This window comes from Anarhichas minor, unplaced genomic scaffold, assembly GCF_050575085.1.
Source record: "Anarhichas minor isolate MPS153535 unplaced genomic scaffold, ASM5057508v1 ptg000026l, whole genome shotgun sequence".
Taxonomy (NCBI): domain Eukaryota; kingdom Metazoa; phylum Chordata; class Actinopteri; order Perciformes; family Anarhichadidae; genus Anarhichas; species Anarhichas minor.
Genome location: NW_027466472.1, coordinates 17401702 through 17428059, shown reverse-complemented (window position 1 = coordinate 17428059; position 26358 = coordinate 17401702). Strand labels below are relative to the sequence as shown.

The 26358-nt window shown below is 41.0% G+C and overlaps 1 protein-coding gene across 6 annotated transcripts in view; it reads right to left on the bottom strand.

The window, feature by feature from the left end:
• Nucleotides 1-26358, bottom strand: part of tenm4 (teneurin transmembrane protein 4) — a 115554-nt gene that overhangs the window by 77509 nt on the left and 11687 nt on the right. For 4 of the 6 annotated variants that reach the window (XM_076100847.1, XM_076100848.1, XM_076100849.1 and 1 more), the window contains one exon: nt 1406-1649. In XM_076100847.1, coding sequence (XP_075956962.1) covers nt 1406-1649 — 244 coding nt within the window. Of the gene's footprint in view, nt 1-1405; nt 1656-11340; nt 11563-14037; nt 14044-26358 lie in introns of all 6 variants that reach the window. The other 2 variants (XM_076100846.1, XM_076100845.1) reach the window with 2 other exon arrangements.

Sequence of the window (26358 nt, the reverse complement as noted above, 5' to 3'; positions counted from 1 at the left end):
AGTGGTACAAGAGAAAAGCCTTGTTTTTGATCGCTGCCCCTTCGAGGTCAGTGTGAAGTCTGTTCGTGGTCTCTCAAGCTTGTGTTCTGGGAAAGAATGCAATTTTTAATGAAGAGAGGGAGCAACACTTGGCAGAAATTCTAAAGAAAATGGTGAGGCTGGAGAGGGCCTTCCAACTGCTGGCATCTCGCCACTGGCAGAGCAGAATAAGAGCTACCAGTGCAGTTTGTCAGGGCCATTAAATTTCACAAAAGTGACCAGAGAGGTCCATTCCAATACTATTAACTAAGTAAAAGGGTCATTAAAATATGTGTGTGTCTGTGTAGATATCACTAATGGTTTCAATTTCATTATTAGAACCTTAGTAGTTGATCATTTTTGCAAGACAACAGGTCATACAGACTACATATGTGGTTTGAGCAGCCCTCTTGCCTGTTGCTGATTCCCTCTCCTCGCCATCTGGTTTCTGCTCCACAGGGAATACCTGTCCGGGATTAACTTTGGAGCTGGATGACATGTAATCATTCATTATCCCACTAACTGTCCTTCCACCAGCCGAAATTAATGCTCATTTTCCTGTTGACTGAAGCGTCTCACAAAAACTGAAGGAAGAGACATTCTCTTCATGGCTGGTGTTTAGCCGTGCCAACTAAGCGATTAGCTAGTCTCCTGTCAACAACGGTTTCCTTTATGGCAGCGTGCTTTTACTGTATACACTACAGGCAACAGTGAGGTCTAAGGTTTTCTATTGGATGGCTTTGAATAGATTCATCTCATCAAATCTTCTAAATGAAGGAAAAAAAATCAAGGCTTTTTATTTAAATTTGGTCAGCAGGCTACCTGACCACATGAGAAGCTTATAGAGTGGTTATTGAGATCATTATGAGGTTTGAGATAACATGCCACGCTATTCTTGATTTCACTCCACCTTGCAATAAGACCAGCAGAAGAAATACCAACAGATATTCTCTTTATTACAATAACACTTGACAGATCCACTTCACACAAGGGCCTCCTGTTGAGAAATGTGCTAGAGAACCGGGCACTGATTAATATGAAATAATAAATAAAACTCAGGGCTGAAGTGGAGGAGCTATGAAGCCTGCTCACGGGAGCCCAAATGTAATTTTGCAAGAACCGTTTCACATCCAGCATGATCGTAATTACTCTATGTTGGGATTGCTAACGTCGGACAAAGACCCAAAAGCAGCACTTTTCTCTTGTTTGCCACAAAATCACGTTCATCTCAAACGTAGGCCTTCGCCCCTAGCAGGATATTCTCCATTTCATTACTTTGCTCCTTGTAAGCACTGCGGTAATTTAATATGGAGCAGACAGCATGAAAAACTCAAGCTCAGACTTGCCGACATCTCTATACATCGTCGGGGAGACAAGTCACCGGTACCTCGTTTCCAGGGGGATGTTGCTGTTGAGCAGCCAGTTGTCCTGCGTGCTGCCGGAGTCTTGACCACCGGCCGGACCCTCAGGAGGGACAGAGCTGTCTGTGGGCGCGGGGCTTGGGTTACTCCGCGGTGTGTAGTTGCCCCTGTTCAAGGAGTTAATGGAGGCCGCATGGTGCTGATGATTGGGCGAGTGGGAGTGGGAGAGCGGTAAAGGAGGCGTCCGCAGCCGAGAATGGTTCTGAAAGGCTCCGTCTGAAAGCGAAAGAGGGAAAAAAAATATAGAGATATTCAACGCTACTGCAGATCCATTGCGGGTGCATATTCCAAAAAAAGGTTGCTAGCAGGGTAAGAAGAGCCTTATGGTGTTATTGCAACTCCCCGAGCTGCAACACGACTGATGAATGATTAGCCAGATTTTCACCAGCAGTGCAAAAATTAACACCTAAACTAATTTCAGTGAAGTGCTGCAAAGCCCTTATGTGAACCACTCACAAAAAACGCCCCTCTTCTGCTCATTATTTCTCCTAACTGGTCTCTATCAGAGTGTGCCTTCTGCCTCCCACAGAGACCTGTGGCAGTTTGCTCAGACCGAACACTGGCTCCTGTGTAAACGGCCGAGCTGGCTTCTTCTTCTTCTTATTTTTTATATTTATTTAGCCGGGGAATGATGTTTGAGCGTGCATAATAATAATAATAATAAACTTTATGTTGTAAAACGCAGTTACAATCTGCTGTACAATAAAAACAGAACAGATTTAAAACATAAAATGAATGAATTGAACTCCAAGCCAAAAACTAAATACGTAAACAAAGAGAGTAAAACAAACTTAAATGTAATAAATATATATATATATATATATATATATATATATATATATATGTTAAAATCACAGAAAAGCAATTTAAAAGAAAGTAGGTTTTTAAAAGTGATTTTGATCTCCTTTGGCAGATAATTCCAGAGTCTATTAGCTCCTAATGCAAAGGCTCTATCTCCTTTGTGTAAGCATCTGGACAACAAGGAACAACAAGGAACGACGCATCCGAGGATCTCGGGGTGCGAGAAGGGAGATAGGGCAACAAGAGAAGATGATAAATAACTTAATCAACAATAACATTTATAATCAATTCTAAAGGTAGACAGTGTAAGGAAGCCAGGATCGGTGTCATGTGGTCATGTTTACTAGCAGCAGGAGGCTGATGCCAGAGAACAAGGAGTTAAATCGTTACAATATGAAGGCATGGATAACGGTTTTTAGGAGACAGATATAGTCTAAACCTTGAAATGTTTCTTAAACGATGAAAGCAGGATTTGATTCGGTTTGTCTAAACTAAAGGTTTTGATTGAAAATGAAACCATGCAGTTTTTTTTTTTATTAACAATAGCCTTGTGCAAAATGTTTTACCACGGCTCGCCTGAAGCGATTTTTTAAAACTGAAACCTCAGATTCAGCTACTTGCATGTGGTCAAGCTCATTAGAAGTGATTCCAGTGGCCACGTACTGTTCCAGAGCTTTTAGCAGCCAAAACTATCTTTACCAGCTCTGTTGTCACTTCCCATCAGAGGTATTAAAACTATTAGATATGAAGTCTATAGGAACAGATTGTACCCAGTGGTCCTATATGCACGATTTGATGCTCTCTGCACTTCACAAGAAAGAAGACCTTGTGCACTCTCTATCCATTTATTTCCACATTTGTTAAGCCATTCATCAATCAATGAACTCCTGGCTTGACTGAGAATGAAAGAGTGGCTTTTCTTTAAAGCAGCGAGCCTCCTTTATTTCACAGATATCCCCAACACTAAATTGCCAATTTACAGCAGAGGGAGCAGAATCTAGACACATAGAGGGCTTATTTTGTATAATCAGTTCCTTTTATTGAAGCGATATCTGCTCGCGCCAGTCAAGAAGCTTCGTGTCATTTCAGGTTCCGTAGGGGTCAGGAACATGAAGATGCTATATCAACATGTGTCAATCAAGGCAGACTGATGCACAAGCCGCTGAGGTGCAAAACTGAGAACAAAGTAGCATTAAGCTTCGTTGCTTGAGGCATTTTAGGAAAGCGGAGCGAGAGAGAGAGCCCTTTGTGTTGTCAGGTAATGTGCAAAACGATTGGCTCGGCAAGGAAAAACAAGACAGAAATGTAGTTTAATCCTCAAGCACATGCTAACGTCTCTTCCAGCAAGCTTTTTAAACACGCGGGCACTTTACAGAAAGTTTAGCAATTCAGCTCATTTATATCTTTACTCTGTATGTTTCATTTGTAGTCAACAACCTTCAGACTCTATGCTGAACCTGGCTCTCTGCCTCACAGTGCACATGTTCCATAGGATGAACCCCTGGCAGAAATTGAATGCCACGTTATGCATCCGTCACACTGATAGATGGTCCCATACTGAGTACATTTTTGCACAATGCTGCCCTCGTAATTAGCCGAACCAGTGAGAGAGAGAGAGAGGCGCACCACAGTCCTGATGAACAATAGACCGGTCTGAGGTAAAACCGCACAGTTGTTGATGACCTCCCTCCCGCTCAGTAATGTACCTGATCCCTAAAGCCATTAATAAGGTTATGCAAATTCGATGCAAGGACGGCACAGACATACGCAGGGAAATATATCACAAGGACAAATGCATCACTTCGCTAGGAATGCATTTAGTGCTCGGTAAACAAATACTTTACTTCCTGTGACGATCAAGCGAATGTTGGGCATTTTTGTGTGATTCATTTTTCTAACACTTCTTTTGTCTTTTAATCTGAGGACCATACTTGCAATAAATTGAAAGTCACGCTACGGCTCAAAAATTACAGGAAACAGGTTGCCTGTTTCAGTGTCAAGTGTTTCGCAATATTGCAGCTTAAAACAAGCTGGAATATTAACATGTCGGCTGTTGAGGCAAACTGTTCTCAAAATGTCACAACAGAAGGTTAGTCGAGGGTGAGCACTAGTGAAATTGGATCAAAGTAAAACAGCTGAACATACTACGGAGTGACACATCACAGTTTAAAGCTATTGTATCACCCCAAAGAAAAGCAGCTACCAAACATATTTACAACCCAAATGTATTTATTCTAAGTTACACCAAATGATTAAACTGGATGCAGGAGTAGATTTAGGTTAGCAACATACAAATCTGAAATATTTGATCACAATCCAATCCACATTTAAATCAAGTTTCCAAAGTGCCAAGTACTGCTGCTTTAGTATTTGTCAGTAGCCACAAATGATTATAAAGTATTTAAAAGAATCTTGTACAAATGCTTCACGGTCTACATGGAAGAGTTGCCGCAGAAAATCTGCCTACTTCACTCTCCTCCTTATTTGCATCCAAGCCATCTCCATTTGAATGCATCGTCGAACTCGTTCTCCAGAAAAAGGACGAGCACTGCATCGTGATTTACATTCACCACTTGACTGTATGCATGTCTTCCCTTGTCCCTTCAATAACCCTTCAACAGCCAGGTAAGTAGTCACTGCTATTTTCGGGGGAGTTGAACAGAAAGACGAGAAGCGGGACATAAAGGACAGTTTACGAGACAAAGCCACACGACCCCCACGTATGTGGTGACTCAGCAACAATTATTCACTGCTATCCAAAGGACAGAGAAAAAATAAATGATTTTCTTTTGACCTGCTTTGCACAACGAAATTGGCATGAAAAGGAGATTCATTTGTTATCAGAGAGACATAGAAGGGGGACTTGGCTACAAGAACCAAACCTTCACGCGACATTCAAGACAGAAGCCTAAAGATATCCATTCAGTCTGGGAATGTGGGTTTTTCATTTTTCTTCCTAACAGATGTATGGACTGGTTAAGGCCTCCCGACACTATTCTAGATGAGTAATTAAGGAAAATCCATTTCATTAGCCAAGACCTCAACCGCCACCATGAGAGATAACAGCAACGTCTGTCTAATGGTTAGATGTTGTAATTGCTGGGAGGCAACTATCCAGCTTGTGAGGTACCAAATAGCTGAACTGTGAAAAAGTTACATTTGAAATATTTAAACTGATGCACAACTAGGTAATGGATTTCTATGGGATCTCTGAGCATGTTCACTATTTACTCAAGAAAAGAAATATCAGGCAAACGTATCTTATGATAGTGAATCAATGTGCATGTTGATCCCGTACCAGGTGTAGAACACACATTTTAAAACATATTATTAAGAGCTTTGGTAGAAGATAACACATACATATGTGCTATCTTGAATTTCAAATGCATTTATTACATGATTTGAAAACTGCAGTGGGGATTCTTGTAGACTGTATCGGGTTTTATCCAAAGAAGACACAACTCAACAAAGCTCCTTAAATAAATCATTCAAAATTACCTAAATGTGATAATCTAATTAAATTGAGGGATTGCCATACTTTTGTTTTATAGGTGAAGGTGTGTTAGTACTCTACTTTGCCAAAAAGCCATGTTGTTTGAAATGCAATACAGTTATTTCAATTATATTGTAAAATGAACAGACATGAAAGTTTAAAAATGTTAAAACGTTTTTATAAGAGTACATTTTCTTGTGTCAACTGTCTGAGTTACACATCAACAAAACTACACATCTTGCATTAGTTGGTGAAAAAAAAATAAATCCTGTTTCTGGTCGTACATTTTCTGCAAAGTATCACATTCACATTGACCTGTCAGTAATGATGCCACTGTACAAATGAGAAGTACAAATGTCACCATACCTATCTGCTGCGCTGCCTGACTAAAGATCAGCAACAGTAGTCATGGAAACAATTCAATAACCTGCACTACAGCAGTACACCTATATGTAAGAGACCAGCATTCATATTTATTTTGGTCATATTTCATTGGATACTCCACAATAGCTACCATCTGATCGCTATAGTTGCTCTAAATATATACATTGTTTTGTTTTAAGGGCACAATCAATGTATGCTATGTCAAATGTTAAAACAACTTCATACAGATGTGAAGCTTGATACGGTGCAATATTCTACACCTTCAAAATACTTACATTAGCTTTACGTATATATCTATGTAGAAAAACGTTTCAGTGGCATCATTCTTGCCACATTTGTCTACATAAGGAGGAACACTGGGTTCAGACGTGACGTGTCACTTTGCACAGTGTCCAGGGAGAAGTTCTATTTCTGAACGAGACCAGCGGATCAAATCCACAGCGCCGGTGACCACACCTGATGAAATGAAACGATGTGACATGCCACGGATACTCGGCCCTACGCACTGAGGTGTGAGCCATTCAATGCAGAATTAATCAAAAGCTATCCAGCGTCCAGATGAATCATTGAATCTTACTTACTGCCACGGCCCCTATGGCTAATCATAAGAGCAAAGTTTCCAGTTGAGTAGCGTTTGTCTATAAAAATACAAATAGAATTTGTCATGAAGGCAGTGAAGCTGCAATATCTCTCGTGGCTCCCTGTAGCCGGTTCTCTCTGCTGGCCCTGCTGTTTCCTCCACCATTAACGAAGTCTGGAGGGAAGAGCCATGCGGGAATACGAGCTGTCTTTCCTGGTCTCATTTGAGAGGTAACAGGTACCACAAACAACACATGGCGGGGGTAACGCTCAGCTCTCGACTGGCTCTCTCGATGGGAATGAGGGGGACAAGACCTTCTGGAATCCGAAAGTAAGCTCGGCTTCATTACTAACAGGAGGGGAAAAAGACCTGCTGTTGTTCATCCTTCCACCAGCTTTCACTGAGGACACCAAATGAGCTACGGAAACTAGAAGAACTAGTTTCTTACGATGTAGTCTATTAAACATGGCTACGTGAGCCGTTGGAGAAGTAAATTCAAACATATAAACATGGAAAAAAAACATTCTGGAAACGTTATATTTTTAAAACACAGCAATTTAAAAACAGGAGGTTTACTGCTGTTTGCAAGCTAATCCATTAGGACCAGTCCTGGCATATGCTTCTCTCCGCCTCTCTGAGATCAAATGGATTTTCTGTCATTCTTTTGAGCTGCCTTAGCAAGAACAAGACAAGTGGTTGTGTCTGCTCGACTCCGTGTGTCACTCTGCTGCATATCCATCAAGAGGTTGAAGATTTTGTTAGAGGGCACAGATGGTCTGCAATTATTGTGGAATGAAAGCGATGCATCTCGATATATGTCAATGGAAAGAAGCTATGTAGGTATGCAAAACGCATTACCCGCGGACTCCGTGCGCTGACGAACAGCAAGTCAAACGGGACCGGACAAATTGTCTGTTGGCTGCAGTTCATTGATAACTCAACATCAATAGAAAAAACGATTCCGTTTAATATGTCAACTCAAAAATGTAACCTCGCAATTCTCTGGGAAAAACAGGGGCATGGCATGCGGGTTGCCATGTGCTACTCATTAAATTGTCATTCAGCCTCAGATAGCTCATTCCTCTTGGTGTCCGGTGGATGAATTACTCTCCGGAGTGACCTCTTTTAACCACATTTTCCCCGTCCTCGCAGACACAGGGCGGATGATTAAGCAGTTTGAATAAAGACTTATTTGAATTCACGCACAGCCACGTCCCCCAGGCCTTCTACCCAGCCCTTCCTGCTTGGTCAGCTGTGAGGTGGTGTCGGTGGTGCGTTGGCCCTTTCACCGGGGGGAGCCCGGCTGCACTGAAAGCCGACACTGGCCGACCCCATGCCGTTTTGCATTAAGAAATGCTAATACGGGGAGGTTGCAGTGTTTCAGATCTTGCAGCTCAGCGTGGCAGCGGGCTCCCACTGGCAGTCTCCCCAGGAAGAAGCCCCTCAGAGAAAGCCAGGGGCCACAGGGAAACACACGCTCCACAAAAGCAGTGCAGGCCTCAGCGAGCAGCTTCGTCAGCCTTACAGAAACTCTGGCTCAGTGTTCTTCCGAATGAAAACAGGAACAACAACAACAACAAAAAAAAAACTCTGCAGCCTCAAAGGCTACTAATGTGAATAACGATATGCTGCTGAGAGCATTTACTTGTTCAAAATCCAGCATAACATTTTAAGTCCTGTGTGCGGTCTCAAAGATGACCTTGAGCAAATGCAATCCGAAGTGATAAAAGGCACCTGTTTTCCAGGGCAACAGATACACTGCGAGCCAATTATTTTAGGCACACATGGTTTTCTGTGGTTGTTTACTGACAGCAAAAAAAAGTAAATATCCCCTGCACTGTGTCAACTCTGAATTTGAATATTTCTTCAATAACTGACCTGTATGTCAAAGAGATGTGATTTGATATTCCAGCTATTTTTTTTACCATGGTGACTTTAAAATTAGCTTTTTTTTTTTTTTGCTCATGTAATTCTTACTGAAAGCCTGAGATGCATACTTAATTCCAGATTACACTGCGTTTATAACAACATGAAGTCTGAAGGAAGATCATGCATAAAACAGAACACATTAGAATTCCATAAATTACCATTTCCATGAATTCGATCAGACGATTCAGGGAAATGTGTAATCTTTGATTTAATCACACTGGCTGTGCAGATGTGTGCAGCCCCGTTTTTGTGAGACAAATCTACACCACAACCGAGCTGGCTCACTCTAGTTTTGTCACCTTGAGAAAATGAAGTTCATGCCGCTGAGGGGAAAAGTCTCACTACACATCCAACACGTTTTAATGAAATCATTTCATCCTTTAAATGCTGAAACCAGCCTGGGTTGAGGAATTAAGATAAATGATTTGCCAAAAAAAAAAAGGCTTTGGGGGCTGGAAATATTTGACATAGAGACATCAGACATCACTGAAAATCAACACACAAAACCTATCAAGGCAAAAGCTAAAAATACAAAACAATATCTACTTAAATCACATTAATCACATTAAATGCATTAGTCACATTTTCATTCGATTCAAGCGGCGGCTTCAAAGAACAGCCAATGGGAGTACGTGGTGTCGTTCACTGGAGAGAAAGAGTCAAATAAATTTCAACCAAAAATGCAAGAGAAGCAGATTTAAATAAACAAAATCTGCAAGCTCTTAAAGTTTTAGGTTGTGATGTGGAAATTGCGCGAGAAGGCATGGAGCAGCTTACATGGCTCATTAGGTGGTTTAAGTGAACAATGGAGGCTCTTCTCTCTCTGATTGTAATTGGCTCCTTAGTGTCAAAGATTTTCTATAATTAAACAATGACAAGCGTCATAGAAAAATCTCAAAGATAAACTTCTTTTTTGCAGATTTTACTTATTTATTTTATACGTAACTGCAGCGAGGTGAAAGGTCCTCAGAATGGTTTTATGTTACAGAGATATACAAGCAGGGAAAGACTTTGCACCCAAGAGACACACAGAACGCTGCTGTACTTTGCAACTTAAAAGGATTCTTTCAAATCCTGTAGATGACTGAAGGCGCGACTGCAGCTGAGGATATTCCTCCTCAGTGCTCTCCTACTCCTTTCTGAAAGCCCCGAGGCCAACCTGAATGCTGCACCTATGCAAATCAGTATCATTGTTATGAGACAAATCTGCCGCGGTAAAGGCCATTCCCCCCACCAATGTCCCCTTAAGCACAGTCATGTCACCGCCGGTGACCGGCGTGTTGCTACTCTGGAATTAGGAGGGGGGGAGATTTGCGTCTGGATTAATAACTCATTCTCTGGGCTTTCTGAGCAGGCAGCTGGGGCACTTTGGAGTTTGATGTAATTCAACCCTTTGGGTAGTTAACTTGGAAGCTGGATCAATTATTTAGACCCTTTCATTTTGTTTTGTGGTTGCCGCGCCGGTGGGAGACGCAGCAAGTAGTTGTAGTTGAAAGGCATCAACATTCAAATATAAAAAAAATACCCTATTTGGCATTCAAAGTGATGGCTTCTGGGAGACATGCGGCATAAATGGCTGAGTTTGAATGACAACATTTCATATTTACATATCGACGGATCACAAACAGGAATATGTAACCTGCTGCAGTTACAAGTGTGGAGTTGTGTGACCATAATAATAAATCGGGTTTCCTCAGGTTACCTTGAGGAAATTCTTCTTATGTACTTTTCATTTGCCATGCATTGAGCTCTTGCAGTGCAATAAACAAAGTACATTGAATAAGTGCACATCAAGGCCTTCCAAGCCAGTAATGGATCCACAAGATGTCTATGAATCTCCAGCAGCGGGTTATACAGGAACAAACAAACAATGTCACAGCAACACGACAAGATAAACTATGTTCCCTGCCACACACAGTTGCATCCCAAATAAAACCTGTAGGTTAGCTGCTGACACACGCTGACAGCTACTTCGTAAATGGACTGCACATGTTTTGCAGTCACTGAATTCTTTCCTCGACCGGCAACGCTATGTTTGCAGTTTGAGCCCAAATGTCATTCTGTCATTCTGAATGAGTGTTAAGTCAACAGCAGGAAACACTGAGTGTTTCAAGAGGAATGAGTAGCTGACACTTATTAATGACAAAACCACGTAGGGAGTTTTCAATCCTAATCTCCCTCAAGGAGCAATGTCTGAGATGCTATCAAAATATAACACGACAGTACGCCTTTCGTGGGGCTATCACTGCTTTTAATACAACTTCAAAGGAGTCAGTCTTTGCAGCGATATATGATGATAAAGCAGGGACTTGCTCCTGGTGTGAAGTAACTCTCTTCATTCCTTCCTTACTTTCTTTATGAGGTGCGGAGGATGCATGCAGGATGTTTCTATAGAGGCATTGTGAAAGGTTTCTCCCACCAGCACGCATTGAAACTGAAGAGAAATATCTGTGACAAATATCTCCCGCTGAACCAAAATTGCCTTTCTCTTTGAGTGAGGCTCCGAACTTTGCAGACCTTGCTTCAGAGAGTTCTGTACTTTTTCCTGAGGCTACATATCGACTCAAAGTTTCAACTCTCTCTCATGGTGCTCGGAAAAAAAAAAAAAACATATTCTTGCCCACAGCCATCTGCATGACCTATAACACAACATGTCCAGGAGCAGGGGAAGGCTAACCTCCAGAAAGCAACAGTAGTTTTAAAACACAACTCACCATCAGCAGTTGCAGTGGCAGGAGCATACAGGTTCCCTGAGCCAGTTTTAACTAAGAATGAATTGGGGCCAAACTCATCCTCAGAGTCAGAGTCCTGGGCTGGCTGAGCCGCACAGTTACCTAGCAACCCTCCCTGGCTCTGATTGGCTGCAATGAAAAGGGGAGGGTATGGGAGTTGCTCAACAGGGGAGGAGGAGGCGGATGAACAATGCAGCGGAGGACCTGTGGACCACAAACAGAGACAACACATTGGGGGGGGGGGGGAGATATGAAACACACCCAAACACAGGCAACATCACAGAACAGACACACACACACACACACACACACACACACACACACACACACACACACACACACACATACACAGGTAAAACTTAACTCTGACATTTCAAAAACAAACAGGGACACATCTGCCTTTGTCTCCGCCACCTCAGCCCAGCTGGAAAGAACAATCCAAACAACGGAAATTACTTTGAGATAGAATAGAAAAGGTAAATGCCTGCACTGGTTTAGAGAGAGAGAAAAACAACTAGACACCTTTTTGGGATGTTAAATGCAAACGAGGAGAACAATTCCGGTTTGAGATAAAAAGAAAAATAGCCTTTTGCGTTCTAGAGCACAGCCACCGGTCATATTGTGCACATATTTAACAATACGATAAATAAATCAAAATCCAATTATCGTTTCTTCCTGTAAAACATAATATGAAGTGTTTTTATATGAGCTAGTATCGACCATTTTCAACCAATAATGTCATGACATCCATCCACCAATCGATCTGCAACTTTTACAGCGGTGCATTGTAAGCCCGCCCACTTTTGAGCAGTCCAATCAAATGTGAGGATTTTATGGGATCTAAATCCCTCTTGTAACATTTCACAGCTCAAAAATTTCATTTCACTGCACAATACTCACAGTACAGAAGCTAGAGAGGCTCAAACTTCAGTTTCACCAGCAATTTAAAAAAAAAGCAAAAACTACTTTTCAGCAACGGTGTACATCAATTAAAGAATAAGTGCATCTACTAAAATACAACAAAATAATATTTCAAATTCCAGACACCATCTCAAATAACTGTCTTTCGACAAACATACTTACTGTAGCAGACTCAAATTTGTGTGCTGTGCAGGAGGAACATTAATATGCGTCCAGATGTGACGGGGTTGTTAATGCCCCCCTCCTGTGGAAACACATATAACCCCTGCCAGCCAAGAAATGCATCCAACCTGAAGCAATCCTTCCTATTTCTTCTGCACTCTGTGTCCATTTCCGCTTTCCTAACTTCTCAGTAATATAGAGTACAACAGGGATCAGACTGGCCATTGACCTTAACAGAAGAATATGAATAATTTACACTTGTGATTATTTATAGCTCCTTATTATATACCAATATGCAACCCTAATTCCTACATACAAATATCACACTACTTCGTCTTTCAGGGCTTATTGGCTCCAATCCCCATGCTGTCATGGAATGTTAAATCTCCACGGAGCTCCTATTAATGTGTGATTAACTTTTGATGCAGCTCTGCGCCACGCTGAAAATGGAGTACTTAAGTAACATGACTGCAGCGAACAAAGCCATCAGTTTGCCGCCCTCCCCATCTTCCCATCAGTCCGCCGGTCGCGATGTCGAAATTCCTGCTGACTGGACCGCCATCCATCAGGAGAGATAAATTCCTCTCTTGCTCTGTAATGATCCCTGAAGAGTATTAAAATACGACTCACTGACTCGCATCTAATTAGGAAACAATTAGTGATATCAACATATTAGCCGCAGCCCCTACACAAGCAGCCAATGCCCACTACCCCAGAGAGTCACAGTTTGTGCTTCACATACACTTTACGCTGCACACTTCATTTCTCCCTCGGTCCTCTGATGCCCGTTGCAGGTAATGGGTGCAGGGACACAGCGGTCATGCTGTGGGCTAATGACCGGGACACTGTTGTACTTGAATGTATAGCAATGTACGACCGGGAGAGGAAGAGCCGCTGAAAAGAGCATCATTACAGTCATGGCCGGAATCCCTCGGTTACATCCAAGACACTGCACTTAACGTCTGTCAAAACAACAACACTCTGCTGAACGGAGTACCACTCGCACAGCTAGTATCTGCAGCTGTGAAACACCGGGGCGAGACTGAAGTTCTCGGCACAAAAGACAGAAATGAGCTGAACCGGGTCCCGGTCTGAATATTAAAGCATTTTTTTTCCCCTCAAAGAGAGAGAATTCATCAATGGGACGAGAAAAGATTAAAGTTGTCCAAAAAAACGGTCAAAGTCGTAACCTAAATGAGGTCAAAGTGGTCATGCTCAGCCGCCATTAGTCTTGCGCGCAGAGGATTTACTGTCTCACTGGGTTTAATTGATGCTGCCTTGTGCCGCTCATGCCCGGGCCTCGTGAACCTAAAGTCACAGACGGGGCGAGAAGCCACAGCTTGAGATGGCCGGTGAAGTCTCACTGGCTGCCACAGCTGATTGCCTTTGCCTTCACTCACTATATTACAGCAGCAAAAGGGGACCTTTACTTCGGAGCCCCTGGACCATGCGCTATTGCTTTAGTCCCTGAGCTTCAGGAAGTGCCCATCACTACCTGGCTTTGGCCTGACTGCAAACAGAGACACCCACTGCATTTAAGGTCTTAATCAACTCATTAGCAACCCAATTAAAAGAGTAGACAAACCCATGGCTGACTGTGATCTGCAGGTTAGGATAACTGCTAATGATATTTTAATATTTAGTGCAACACCTTCTCGAATACATGTCTTGTAATACATTTTTGGAAGATAACTGATGTTCTGATCCAAAGTGAGAGACTAAAGGTGTAACAAGTAACCAGCTGTAGTGTTTTAATTCTAAGAAAAAAGATTTACTGATTTACTGATTCTGAAATCTTACATTCTGCAGATTTTTACATTAGATTCATATTTATAAAATGCATTTCAAGAAATACCTTTACAGTTCCACAGTTGTAAAAAAACAGAACAAAAGTGGTTCAGGCAAGAATAATTCAGGAGACGTAAACCTCACATCAAAGCTCCAGTTCAAAGAATGACATTTATTTTCGAGGGAAAACCGATAACAGTATGAGGTGCTGGTATGAGAGACAGAAGCTGAACAGCAGCAGAAACATGAGGATGTGGGCGGACAGCTATGCGTCAATACTTTTTTTACAAGCCTACAACTTCCAATAAATAAGCAAGTAGGTGTTCTTTGTTGTACTCAAAAACTTTGAGGAGACTCGTGAGTGTTGACGGGCAGGCACACTGGCTGTTGCTGAGATGGTGCGGAGACTGCTTGGTTGCAGGACGATATGTCATCAACATTCATATTCATACAACCAATGTGTGTTTATGATTCAATTATTTACTTGAGGACAGGGTTAAAATACTCTGTTACAAGTTAAAGTCCTGCATTCAAAATGTAATTTCAAAAGTATTAGCATCGAAATATACTTTAAGTACCAAGAGTAAAAGTATACTCACTATGCAGAATGGCCCATTTTAAATAATATACGTATTTATGGTGGGCCTATATGATCGCATTATAATTAGTGTGTGAATGTGATCATCACTTTAATGTTGCAGCTGGTAAAGGTGGGGCTAATTTTAAAAACATTATATATTTCATAATTAGGCTATATTCTATTTAATAATACATCATAGTTAATAAGCTGATTAATATTTTATTCTAGCCTCTTAATTTTGCTCTCAAAGTGCACCAGATTGATGCATATGGGTGCAGGAGGGTCCAAAGTCCACCCACCACAGTCCCAAAAGCCCCGGCGGGAAAACACAGCATTATGTTAATCAATCTGTGTATGCATGTCCGCGAGCGTCTGCCTGTGTTGACTAACGAGTGGAGGCAGGAGGAGACATCAGCACGGTTGTTTAAGATGTACGCATCCAAGCCCAAGCTAACTGCTATCATTACTGGAGGGACTGTGGTGCAGAATCATGCATTGGAAACGATGAGCCCCAATCACAATGATCAAGTTTCAGCAGGAGAGAGAGAGGCGGAATCAGTCATTATCACTGTGCCTATATACACACATGAACATTTATGTTTGAAAATGCCTTTATTTGAGGAGGCCCGAGGGAGGGAAAAATTAAATCAGGTAAATAGAGAATATAATTTCGAGGGAGAATGTAGTCGAGTGAAAGAAAATTGAGTAAGAAGAGTCAACATCTTTCATCTGGCGAGTCCTGATTTTTAGTTCCCTCTCTCTTTGTCTCTATACCGAGCTAATCTTTCTGATTTTGCCTCCCACTGCTATAAATTCTGAGGCTATACATAGAAATTCATACATGTATATATGTTCAAGGAGAAGTTTTCATTCTTCAAACACATAACCTGGAAAATAAAATCTATGAATACCTTTTTAAATGTTAGTATACACCCACAACACCGAGGAAAGTGAAGCAGATGTGCGACGCTGCAGTGACAACAGGAATTATCTGTTTGCTCAAGGGCTACAGCTGCAGGCAGCATCTATAAAAAATGCAGTGTATTTGCAGATGAACACCGGCGGGAAAAAAACAAACATCTCGTCGGCTGTCCTGTACCATCAACTGATGCCGTGTGGCACACAAAGCTTAGAGGACGCAGAGGGATGACTCAGCGGCGACCGAGTGTCAACATCACACCGCTACTCTCGTTGTGAAATGCAGATTGTGTTGAATCTCCATTTTACCACATATCGTGACGGCCTGCATTTAGGATTTACGTAATCAAGACACCAGCATTTCTATTTTTTTTTTCTCAAAGCTAAAGCTAAATTCACATCTTAATATTCTACAATGACTCAAGCAAACAACTGGAAAACAAACATCTACTGTGTGTTACTACACTGACTTGGACAGTTGTGCAGTAGTATTTGTACAGTGGTGTGTGAAAGGTTGGCAGATCAGTCAAATGTTGCGTAATTGACACACATTTTGTCATCCATGTAGGCGGCGTGGGATTCGCTCCAAGATACGATGTTTAAAGCTTTTGCCATATTTTCAGCCTATTGACTCTATTGAATTTTGTACTTACTGTTCCCGCGATCATCAAAAGGGCCAGACTCATAATAATATTCTAATGTTTATTCAGATTTTTCCTGTACTTATAGTTACACGTGTTAGTGTATTTGCATGCGGAGGTCGAAGCGAAATTAACGGATCTATTTTTGTGTGGGCACGTGGTACGTGGCGCGAGAGGGTTAATCCTAAAATGTAGTCGGCTTTATTCCCTACCTGTGGCATTTTGCAGTGCAAGATTCACCACATTGTTATGCCGCCCACAGCATGCATGCTCAGACCAAGTCAACGGCACACTGGTGAAAGTGTACCTTTTCAACCCTTAAATCAGACCGGCCCCATTTATGTTCGCTTCACTTTCATAACACGTTCTTTAATCAGCAGACATTTAATTGCACAGATTAAAAAAAAGAAAGAAAAAAGATCATGGGAGTGATGTGAGGAAGGCCCGCTAAAGATTAATGTCTGATTCTTACCAGCATCTGTCAGCAATGACAGCTTTCATGTATGGAAGGCCTTCCTTTCCAGTTGATTAACTCTATTTGGAGACATCTGAAGGCGGCAGGTATGTGTCGCTTCTGCAGTGCCTCATTTGAGAGGCACGCATACGTCTGTGATCTTGTGCACTTTAAACTGGTATATGGAAGAAAAAAAGAATCATCTGGAGCGTTAGAGACCTATTTATAAATGCATGCCTCTTGTTAATGTCATCCTACATGCGATCCTCAAGTAAGTGTTCGGGCAAAAACACATTTTGTACAGGGTAGGTAATAATCATAATGAATCGTAAGCAGTGTGTACTCTGTGGTTCTTAGTGAAAATGGGCCATGAGTTTTCATGTAGTTCTGACTTGAACACTAAGTCATAATAACTAATTCATACTGTAGTGCGGGCATGCTACGAGGCATTAAGGATGCATTGCAAGTCTGTTCAAAGGGGAAAAGAGAACATTTGGGTTTTGGAAACAAGCCAATTATGCCAAACCAAATACAAATAATGGTCATTTAATTGAGTTGTATTTGCCTACAAGGTGCTTTGGCCGACGAGGTACTTTAATTGGATGTAACAGCTTTCAAATTGCCTGGCCATCATCAATTCCTTTTTCAGCGTTTCAACTTTGTCCCCTGTTGCCCAGCTCTAGGGGCTGTGTTTACACCGTGCGACACAAATGCACACATGATCAGGATCACGTTGTCCGAGAGATGTTGTTACAAAGGCTTTAGAGCTGCTAAACCCATGAAAGGAGGTTTGATACCCTTTTTGAGTTGTATTTTTCTAACAGACTGGCAGTGTTTGAGCTCCGCCATGACTGATTAAATGTGCCCTCTTGCCTACTATGTCGCTGCTCTTGGTTTGGATTGAACTTCAAAGACGGGTGGGATGGCAGTGAAAGTCCTGCCTCTGTGTCACTGACGGTCTTTGTGACTGAAGGAAGCAAAGGCACCGGTAGTGATGTTTTTTTGCAATGTAACATGATGAAAGATGTGGTAAATATTGGCTTACAGACCGACAGACTGGCTATGGTTGGGTGACATGACCATAAAAAGTATACTTTGAATTAGTTTAAGGACACTATGGGCAATGTTGCAAATCAATAAGGTGATATTGGATTTACGGGACATTTAGCACCTTGCATTTTCAAGTATTTAATTAAGTGACTGGTTCCCAGCTGGTTGTTTTATCTATGAAAAATATTTCAATCAAATGTTCATTAAATGTACAATATAGATACTGATAGTCCTGGCTATTCGGCAAACAGACTATATTTGACTTGTGTCCTAACTAAAAGTTATGAAATAAAGTAGAATTCATTCTGATTAGTTTTGGTTACTTTATATTCTACATTCTGTGAGTCTGTGATTTGTAGGTCACTTTCAATGACAGAGGGGATTTGCATGTACCCAACCAAATTTAGTCAAAACTATTCAGCACTGTTAATGGTAATGTAATCACTTTCATTTTTCTGCTGTTTGATAACTATGCAAAAAAAAAGACGAAGATATTACAGCTGATCAATGAGAAATTATGTTGACAATTCTGCCAAACGAGTATGCACACAAACAGAGCGCCACTAAAGCTGACGGTGTCCTCAGTGTTAGAAAATATATGTTTCGTTATTCAGGATGAGTATATTCTAATCTCGATTTTTTTCCCCATAATTTTGGCTGGAGGTCGACTTTTCACACTTTACTTGAGGCCATATGATCAATAAAGGCAATGGACTCATGTGTTTATCAGACGGACAAAGTAACAGCAGTTGAAACTGCAAGTAATCAACAACTAAGGTGATGCTATAAAATGAGCTAAACTTATAATAGTGCCTAAATGTATAAAATAATTTAAAGTTTTATTATTCACTTCCATGTTTTGTGCTTGTAAGTTATCGGCGTATGCGCTCGGGTAATAATTACACACTTATAGGACCTCTCCAGGCAATACAAACACGATGGGGTTATTCTGGTTTTAGCGTTATTAGGATTCCCAAATTGACATAATTGTTTTGTATTGCACAGCTGCAAGCCATAACTAGCCTTTTATGAAATTAAGACTTGATAGGTGATCTCATCTCACAACACAAAACAAAACAAATGAGACAGTGTGAAGCTCGAAGGGACGGATTTTGAGAAAGTCATAAGCCTAATGCAGCAAACAGCGGTGATAAGCTGCCTGGTAAACACGTGTGTCATCTTTAGAAAATGTTTACTTTTCACTTTTTACTAAAGCTAAATCAAGCTCTTTGTTGATTTTACGCACCGATCCAAGGTGATGCTAAAAAAAATATGCCTGCTGTACGATTACAAGGATGTCCCCAGGTGATGCAATGGCATTCATTTGTCAGGCAAACAATAATGCTGCAGGACACTGCACATAGTCCAACACCCTACCCTAAAATACACAGCAGAAATCCACAAACGGTAGAAACATTGGAAGAGGAAGTGGGAAATGGGCTTTTATGAACCAACATCGGAAAAATGATCAAATTCTCTCTGACAGTGCTGTTTACCTGCTAGGAATCAATAGCATCATAACGGAGAGTGAACATAATGCATAATAAGGTTGAAAACAAATTGTAAATACCCATAAATGTTTATTTATTTTTTTTTATAGACAAGACCATTACTGAGAAAATGGAAATTATATTTGTGTGTAATAAAACAGCATTGCCGCAGAAGGCACAATTCCATTTAAGGCTGACCCGCAACATTTCTATCAGCACTTTAAACCCAGCATCCATTACTTACAACTACTGTACGCTCTTAAAAGAGATATTGAATGCCGAATTAGAAATGGGTGGTTAGAATAAATCCAGAAAACAAGCGCAAATACCCTGGTCATTAATACAGCTCTTGTGGTGCCTAGAGAACAGTTTGGATGGTAGCAGTAGCGTTAGTTGGAAATGGGGGATTTAGATCAACTAAGCAGTTGTCAAATTTTTTCTATTAACATGTTCACAGGCCTCAGATAGATCAAACCTCTACCCAACACTCCTTTTTAAATTACACCCATTAAAGGATGTAATCACTCAGTGCTAATCTATTCCTCTGCATGGAGGAGGAGGAAAATATCAAACTAAGATAAAAAAAACAAACAGCAGTAGCACACAATTCTTAGCGCTCAGCAGAGCACTAATGCCGGTGGCTTTCCAGAGTATCACCCAGGAAGATGAATAGAAGGCCAGAGTGGCTGAGACTAGAGATGACATTTCTTCTCTGGGTGATTATAAGCACAGACTCCTTCCCCCAGTCATCATCTACCCACACAGCCGTCTGCCTGGCTTCTGCCACTCCCATCCATCCAGTTCACTCTATTTCTCTGTGCTGGAGAGACCGTCTGCCCCGCAATCCGGCCCAAAAGACGACAGCTGTTTGTAATTCTCCGTGACAAACGGAAGAATGAATCAGACTGGAAATGGGAAATTGAAATCTTAAACTAACGGAAATGTATTTTTCTTCTTGGGGAGAGACCGTACTACTGCTGCACTGCCACCTTCATAGAAAACTCAGCAGCAACGTTTTAAGTGTTGTGAGGCCATCTGAACCGTGTCGAGACAGCTTTAGCTGATGCACTACAATAATAAAGACAGGTTTCCTAACTGTTCTTTAAGACGTGAGTAATCGCTGATTGATCCATTTTCAAGACTCCTTAGTCTTCGAGACCCAAGCCCAAATTTCTGTCTCTTTACTTCACAAGTCTTTTGAATCAATGTTGGTTCTGACATTGCCAAATCCCTCCATGCAGGCCCATTCAAGCATCCCTGGGGCTTTCTTTGTTCTGGGATAAAAAGTAACGGTTCCAATCTCCTCACCTCTTGCTGTTAACAACATCCTGCGGGCATGTCGTGGCAGTTTCTAAGGATCTCCTGGTCAACGCGAGTGTTTTATAACTGACATTGTGACAAGATATCTTCTCTAAAAAAAAAAAGAAAAGAAAAAACAGGCTTATAGATGCGTCCACACCCGTTCGGTAAGACCTCCGCAGAGGATTCCAGGCTTCAAAGACATGCACATGGTAATCTGCTTTAAATGGGTGTTTCTGGACCTCTATCATAGCTCGATCATCAACTGAGCCGACTTAAACCATGGCTGAAAAAACAATGCTAATAGTGGATAATTATCAGCTTTTACTCCGCCTGCACTAGCTGCTCTATTCCCTCTCCCATAACACACAGAGGCTGGTGAATAAACACAATGGCATGAATAAATAATGACCCCCACAATCCTCTTAAGTTCCCCGAATAGTGAAGGGGAAAAAAAAAAAAAAAGACAAAAGTTTACTTTTGGTGTTTGAGAGCAAGCAGAGCCTGAAATTGTAAGCGACTCATTAGGGCTACATGTGGCTTGCCTGGGGCCTTGCTGAACAAAGATGGCAGCATCCCCATCCTGTCATTTCTCAGCACACTCTAGGCCTGGCCTAATACAACTCTAAAGTATACCCATAAGAAACCGCTACATTCCCAATAAAAGACAGCAAAGAGCTGAAGCACTGCCTTAAAAAAAAAGAAATATTCACATTTTCCAAACTTTTTTTTCCGAATCAAAATGTTAGCAGTGCTGAGAAGGCCACCTTTGTTTGATTCGTGCAGATTTGCTATGTTTTGTATAAACACCAAAGCTCTTAATGCTGAAGGAGCAAACTTCAGTCTAAACATTATTTCCCCCTCTCATCATGCTCTCCAGATAGCTCGCATAAAAACCAACAGTTTTTCATTTCAGACAGTTTGTCAGTGTTAAAGAATTGATTTGTGTGTGTGTGCCTCGCAGCTCTCACTGAGTGCATGACAGTTCAAAGGGTTATCTCAAATACATGCTGTCAAGAGGCTTGTGTTTCTAAGTGCTTATATAATTCATACCGTAGTGAAACGAAAGCCACCGAGAGTTTGCAACACGGCGAATAAGGTGTGTTTATAACAGAAGTAGTCGAAAGAGTCGGTAATGGTAATATAAGGCTGGCTGCATCACTTGGACAGAAACAGGAATGTTGATTTAGTATTGCTATGCATCTCTTAATTCTCTTTCCTGAAATACATTTGTGAAGTGAGTATGCATTCAACACAGCGCGGCAGTGACAAATATTTGGTCAAAAAAGGTAAGCCAATATCAATTTCATATTTCCACTGAGGTGATAAATATAACAGAAGTTGCCTGGGGTAGAAGGAGTAGATGGGGAACAATGTGAACACTAAAAAACTATCCTTCAATACTCTGTCATACCAGCGGTAATTCAGAAAGCCAATTTCAAATAAATATTTTGCCATTGCTGGACTTACACTTTACAATAAAACACTGTTCAACAACATATCCCTCCGCATATAGATATTCTTTACCTCAGTCAATCCAATTCATACATTTGTATCGATGTTTGGGTTCTTTTTGCATATGAGTTGTATTCTGGATGTCCTGTGCTGATATGCTGGTTCAGGATTGAGGCCGATCAATTTTGAATTGATCCGTAGCGTGCTGTATGAAGCCTGATCCATTTCCAATCCTTTGTTCATTGCACTCTGGCTGCGGGTTGTGTCGACCCTTCTGCAGACGAAGCCATCAACAATACGCACGCTTTTGTTTTGTTTTGCCCCAGACGTCCAGACTAGTTGGCAAGCTTCAAACATTGAATTAAAACTAGTTAACAGCATCAACATGTCTGCTTGTTGCACGATCGGTTGTCAGAATCTACATCCCATCAGCGGACGAATGCTTTCTACAGAATTCCGTTTAGGATCACGAACTTTCACGACTTTTTCAAGCAACAGATATTCCAATTTAAGTCTGTATTAAGTGGTGACTTTCAGCTGTGGTTGATCGTAGTAACTTACGTAAATGGACGCTGTAGACAACACATGGAGCTGGAAAGTCAATGTGTTTAGGTTGCATTAGAGATCTTTGGTGGTCAATGCCCTTGCATAGCTTGCCAAAATGCAAAATCATCATTGTTTACAAACTGTAAAAGGGTCTATTGTTACCCGTTTTCCTTTTTTTAATTGTATGCCTTTTTTGTATGCTTCTTTGTTAAATAGGCTGAGTATCAGAGACTAATTAAAGATATATCGTGTCATGAATCATGCTATATTCTTTGACACTTCCCCTGCATGTGTACAGTGCAAACAAGGCAGAATGATGCATAACAACTCAGATTTGTATCCCACTTTATGCTTTTTCATATAAAATGCGAATTGCTTTTTTTTAATGTTTCGAAAGATGCGTTTTTTCTTTTTTGTTTGCACCCATAAATTCTAAATGTAATACCTCTGCTTTATTGCCCTTTGTACACAGGGCGCTCATGCAACAGTCAACAACTCTCACTGGACCACCCTGTATAAATAAAGGTTCACCGGATGAATGAAAAAAAAACAGGATCCTTAATCAAATCACTTTTTATAGCGGTGCAATTGTGACTTTTCAAGTCTGAACAAAAAGATATATCATCGCAGACTGAGTCCAAGGTGGAATTAGATTAGGAGACCCTTTCCTCTTTGCTTTCTCCAATGCTGCACCTTCACTGTCTATCCAGCAATATTGATGTAAAAAAAAAAAAACGATCTATAACAAGGGCGGCTAGTGAGCACAATTGAAAAATAACACAACAATTAAAGTCTGACCCAGGATGAAAAAAGCCAAGTATCCAATTAGTGGTGCGCACTCGCAAGCTGTAACCTGAAGCCTCTTGCTAGGTGAAATATACAGAGATAATTATTTTTCGTAAAAGTTAAAATTACTTCTGGACTTTAGGGGAATCAAGGTCATCTCTCAGACTTTGAATGCTATTTAGCAATATAAAGAAGACAAACGAGAAAAGAAAAGATGCTTTTATCCTCACTTTAATCTGTGTAAAAGCCTCACAATACAGGAACCAACCATGCACCAGTCCCACTCTATGGGGTCTAGGGCTGCACAAGTCATCGAAAAAGGAATCGCTATTACGATTTTGGCTTCACACAATTAAATTCGCTTCTCAACTAACAGCCAGCCACCAGAGGGCAATCAAGATGTCTCAGCTTCACTTTGGGGGAGTTAGCGGCAGGTAATAAACTGTATATCGCTTTAAATTCACGGACTGCAGATGAAGAAGAGCCTTATTCTTTATTTTGATGCAAATATTTGAACCTTAGCAGGAATGTAGCACAACAGAGAAGAGAAAGCAGTGCTCTGTTAATTTAAATGTGGAAAGTGGAAAAAACATGTTTTGTCACTGAAACCAATGAATAATTGTGCTCAGTAATCGTAATCTCAATATTGATCAAAATAATCGTGATTAAAATCCTGCAGCCCTAATGGTGTCTTACAGCCAATGCATGTTTGTTGATGTAACATCTTATCAGGCTGCTGACTCACAGAAGTCAATTTATTTTGTATTTCCTGAATTAAGTTGTAAAACTTGACGTTTTTAAAACAACTGCCTCAGGTTGCCAACCGTTCCTCAGCTCCGTGTGGAAATGTTTCTGGCTGTCCTGGACTTCCCATTGGCATGAAATGAAAGAGCTAAAACTGTTACACATCCAACCAGCTGTAAACCACTATTAGGGCTCAGCTGGTAATAAGTCAGTTCAAAATCGTCTAAATAGCTCAAAGTGCGTCAATGCCAAAATGTGGTAATTCACACGGTCCAAGCATTTGGGGGTTTGCAGACAGAGAGAATGCAGCTCCGGTGTGACCTGCTGCGGAGGCTGGCCATTCATACAGCTGAGATAAGACTAGTGTTTGTGACTAGCAGTACTTTAGGGGAACCACTGAATGCAGAGGGGGGGGAAAAGATCTAAAGCTTATGTCCGAGCTATTTTCTTCAACATGCACAGGCTGTGAAACTTCACTGTGCCTGGTGACTTTTACTGGAATAATCCAGGAAGAACCTGCACGGTTCAGCACAACAATGAGTTGGAATTGCAGGGTCTTAACATGTGTGAAAATCTTTTGTGGGCATTACCCCTACACTTAAGCATGCTGATGTTATTTTGATTAAGAGCAAAAAAATAATTAATCACATAATAGAGTTTATAGTGTAGTGTATATTATATGCTCACGGACGATCTCGTATTCCATGCTGTACAAATTAAAGAAAAAAAATTACTATTTTCTTGTGCTGTGTTTTCAAACTCACACTTCGGACTTAGGTATTTGTTATGTGAGTTTTTGTTCAGGTTTAAACATTCTGCACATGAATGTAACACACATGAAGAAAATATGTTTCCAGAATTCCCCAAAAGAATGTAAAAGTTCAAACATTGCCAAAAGCCCGAGCCAAAGCCAGCTTTTAATGATGTATCTTTTGTAAATCGAGCGAACCCGAAGGTTCTGTACCTGAATTTGTATCAGAGACTTAGACATATCAGAGGTGACCGGTAATGAGGGAAATCTCAGCATGGAAGTTTAATTATTTCTAGCTCGTACTAGGGCAACAGCACGGTATGATCTCTGCTTCCTCGGCATCAATAACAACCGCTAATTGCTTTCACTAGAGATTACTGGTTGTTCTGAGCTGGAATTTTGTTGCAAGATACTGGTGTACAATATTTAAAATTATAAAGATGTGATACGATAGAACAGACAAGATAGAACTTTTCTTTTGGTGAAGTATGCTCAATTGAATGTATGAGGGCAGAAATGAGTGCAACAAACCTGCATCTAGAGACCAATTACACTTTTTGTGGTCAGGCTAGAGGCCAATCTTGACCTGATACCAGTGTTCTTTTTTTCTTTTTAAATTAGAAATATGTTTACCTTACTGGACGGAACTGATTGGACTCTAACCATACAACACTTCATAGATATAACTTGTGGAAGTGTTCATTCACCAACTGTCTTTTTCTTAAGTTTGAGAAAATGTGCTTTATATTGTTGTTAGGTCGGTAAAACAACTTTTTCCAATTATATAACAAAAACTTGTTGACATTGTATTTACTAAATCTGTTCAATATGGTCAGTATATGCACCGATAGGGATCCAGAATATTAAATCACTGCCTTGCTATTTGTATCCCATTCTAAGCAGGGAGTGTATTTCCTGGAACTAATAAATACAACATGAGCACAGATAGTTGTATGCTAGATGAATATTGCTAAGAGAGGGACAGAAGTCGTAAGACTGGATAAGGATGATCCCCCACAAAGGGCTCATCCCGCGCCATGTCGTGCTTTGAGCTGTAGCAAGGCCCCTGAGCCCTGGTGGTAAGATGGGCCCCGATGTGCTGTTGGTTTAGACTGTCAGAGGCACTGGCAGGGAGCGGGTATGCAAGTCCACAGATAACGGACCAAAACTGTCCACAAGGGCCTCTAAAACCCAAATGAGCCAGAGAATATCTCTACTAATCCGTGATCTGAGCGGAGACTCTGCCAAAAAAGTAAACAAATAAATAACTTCACAAGAAATACTGAGGGCGGAAATAACCACGGCTGTGTGCTGGGAAATCACTCGCGATTTCTTTGAAGCATCATTTCGCCTGATATTCTGCTGCTGACACGCCTGTGACCGTTTCAGAACGAGCTTGCATGTTGTGCTCGATG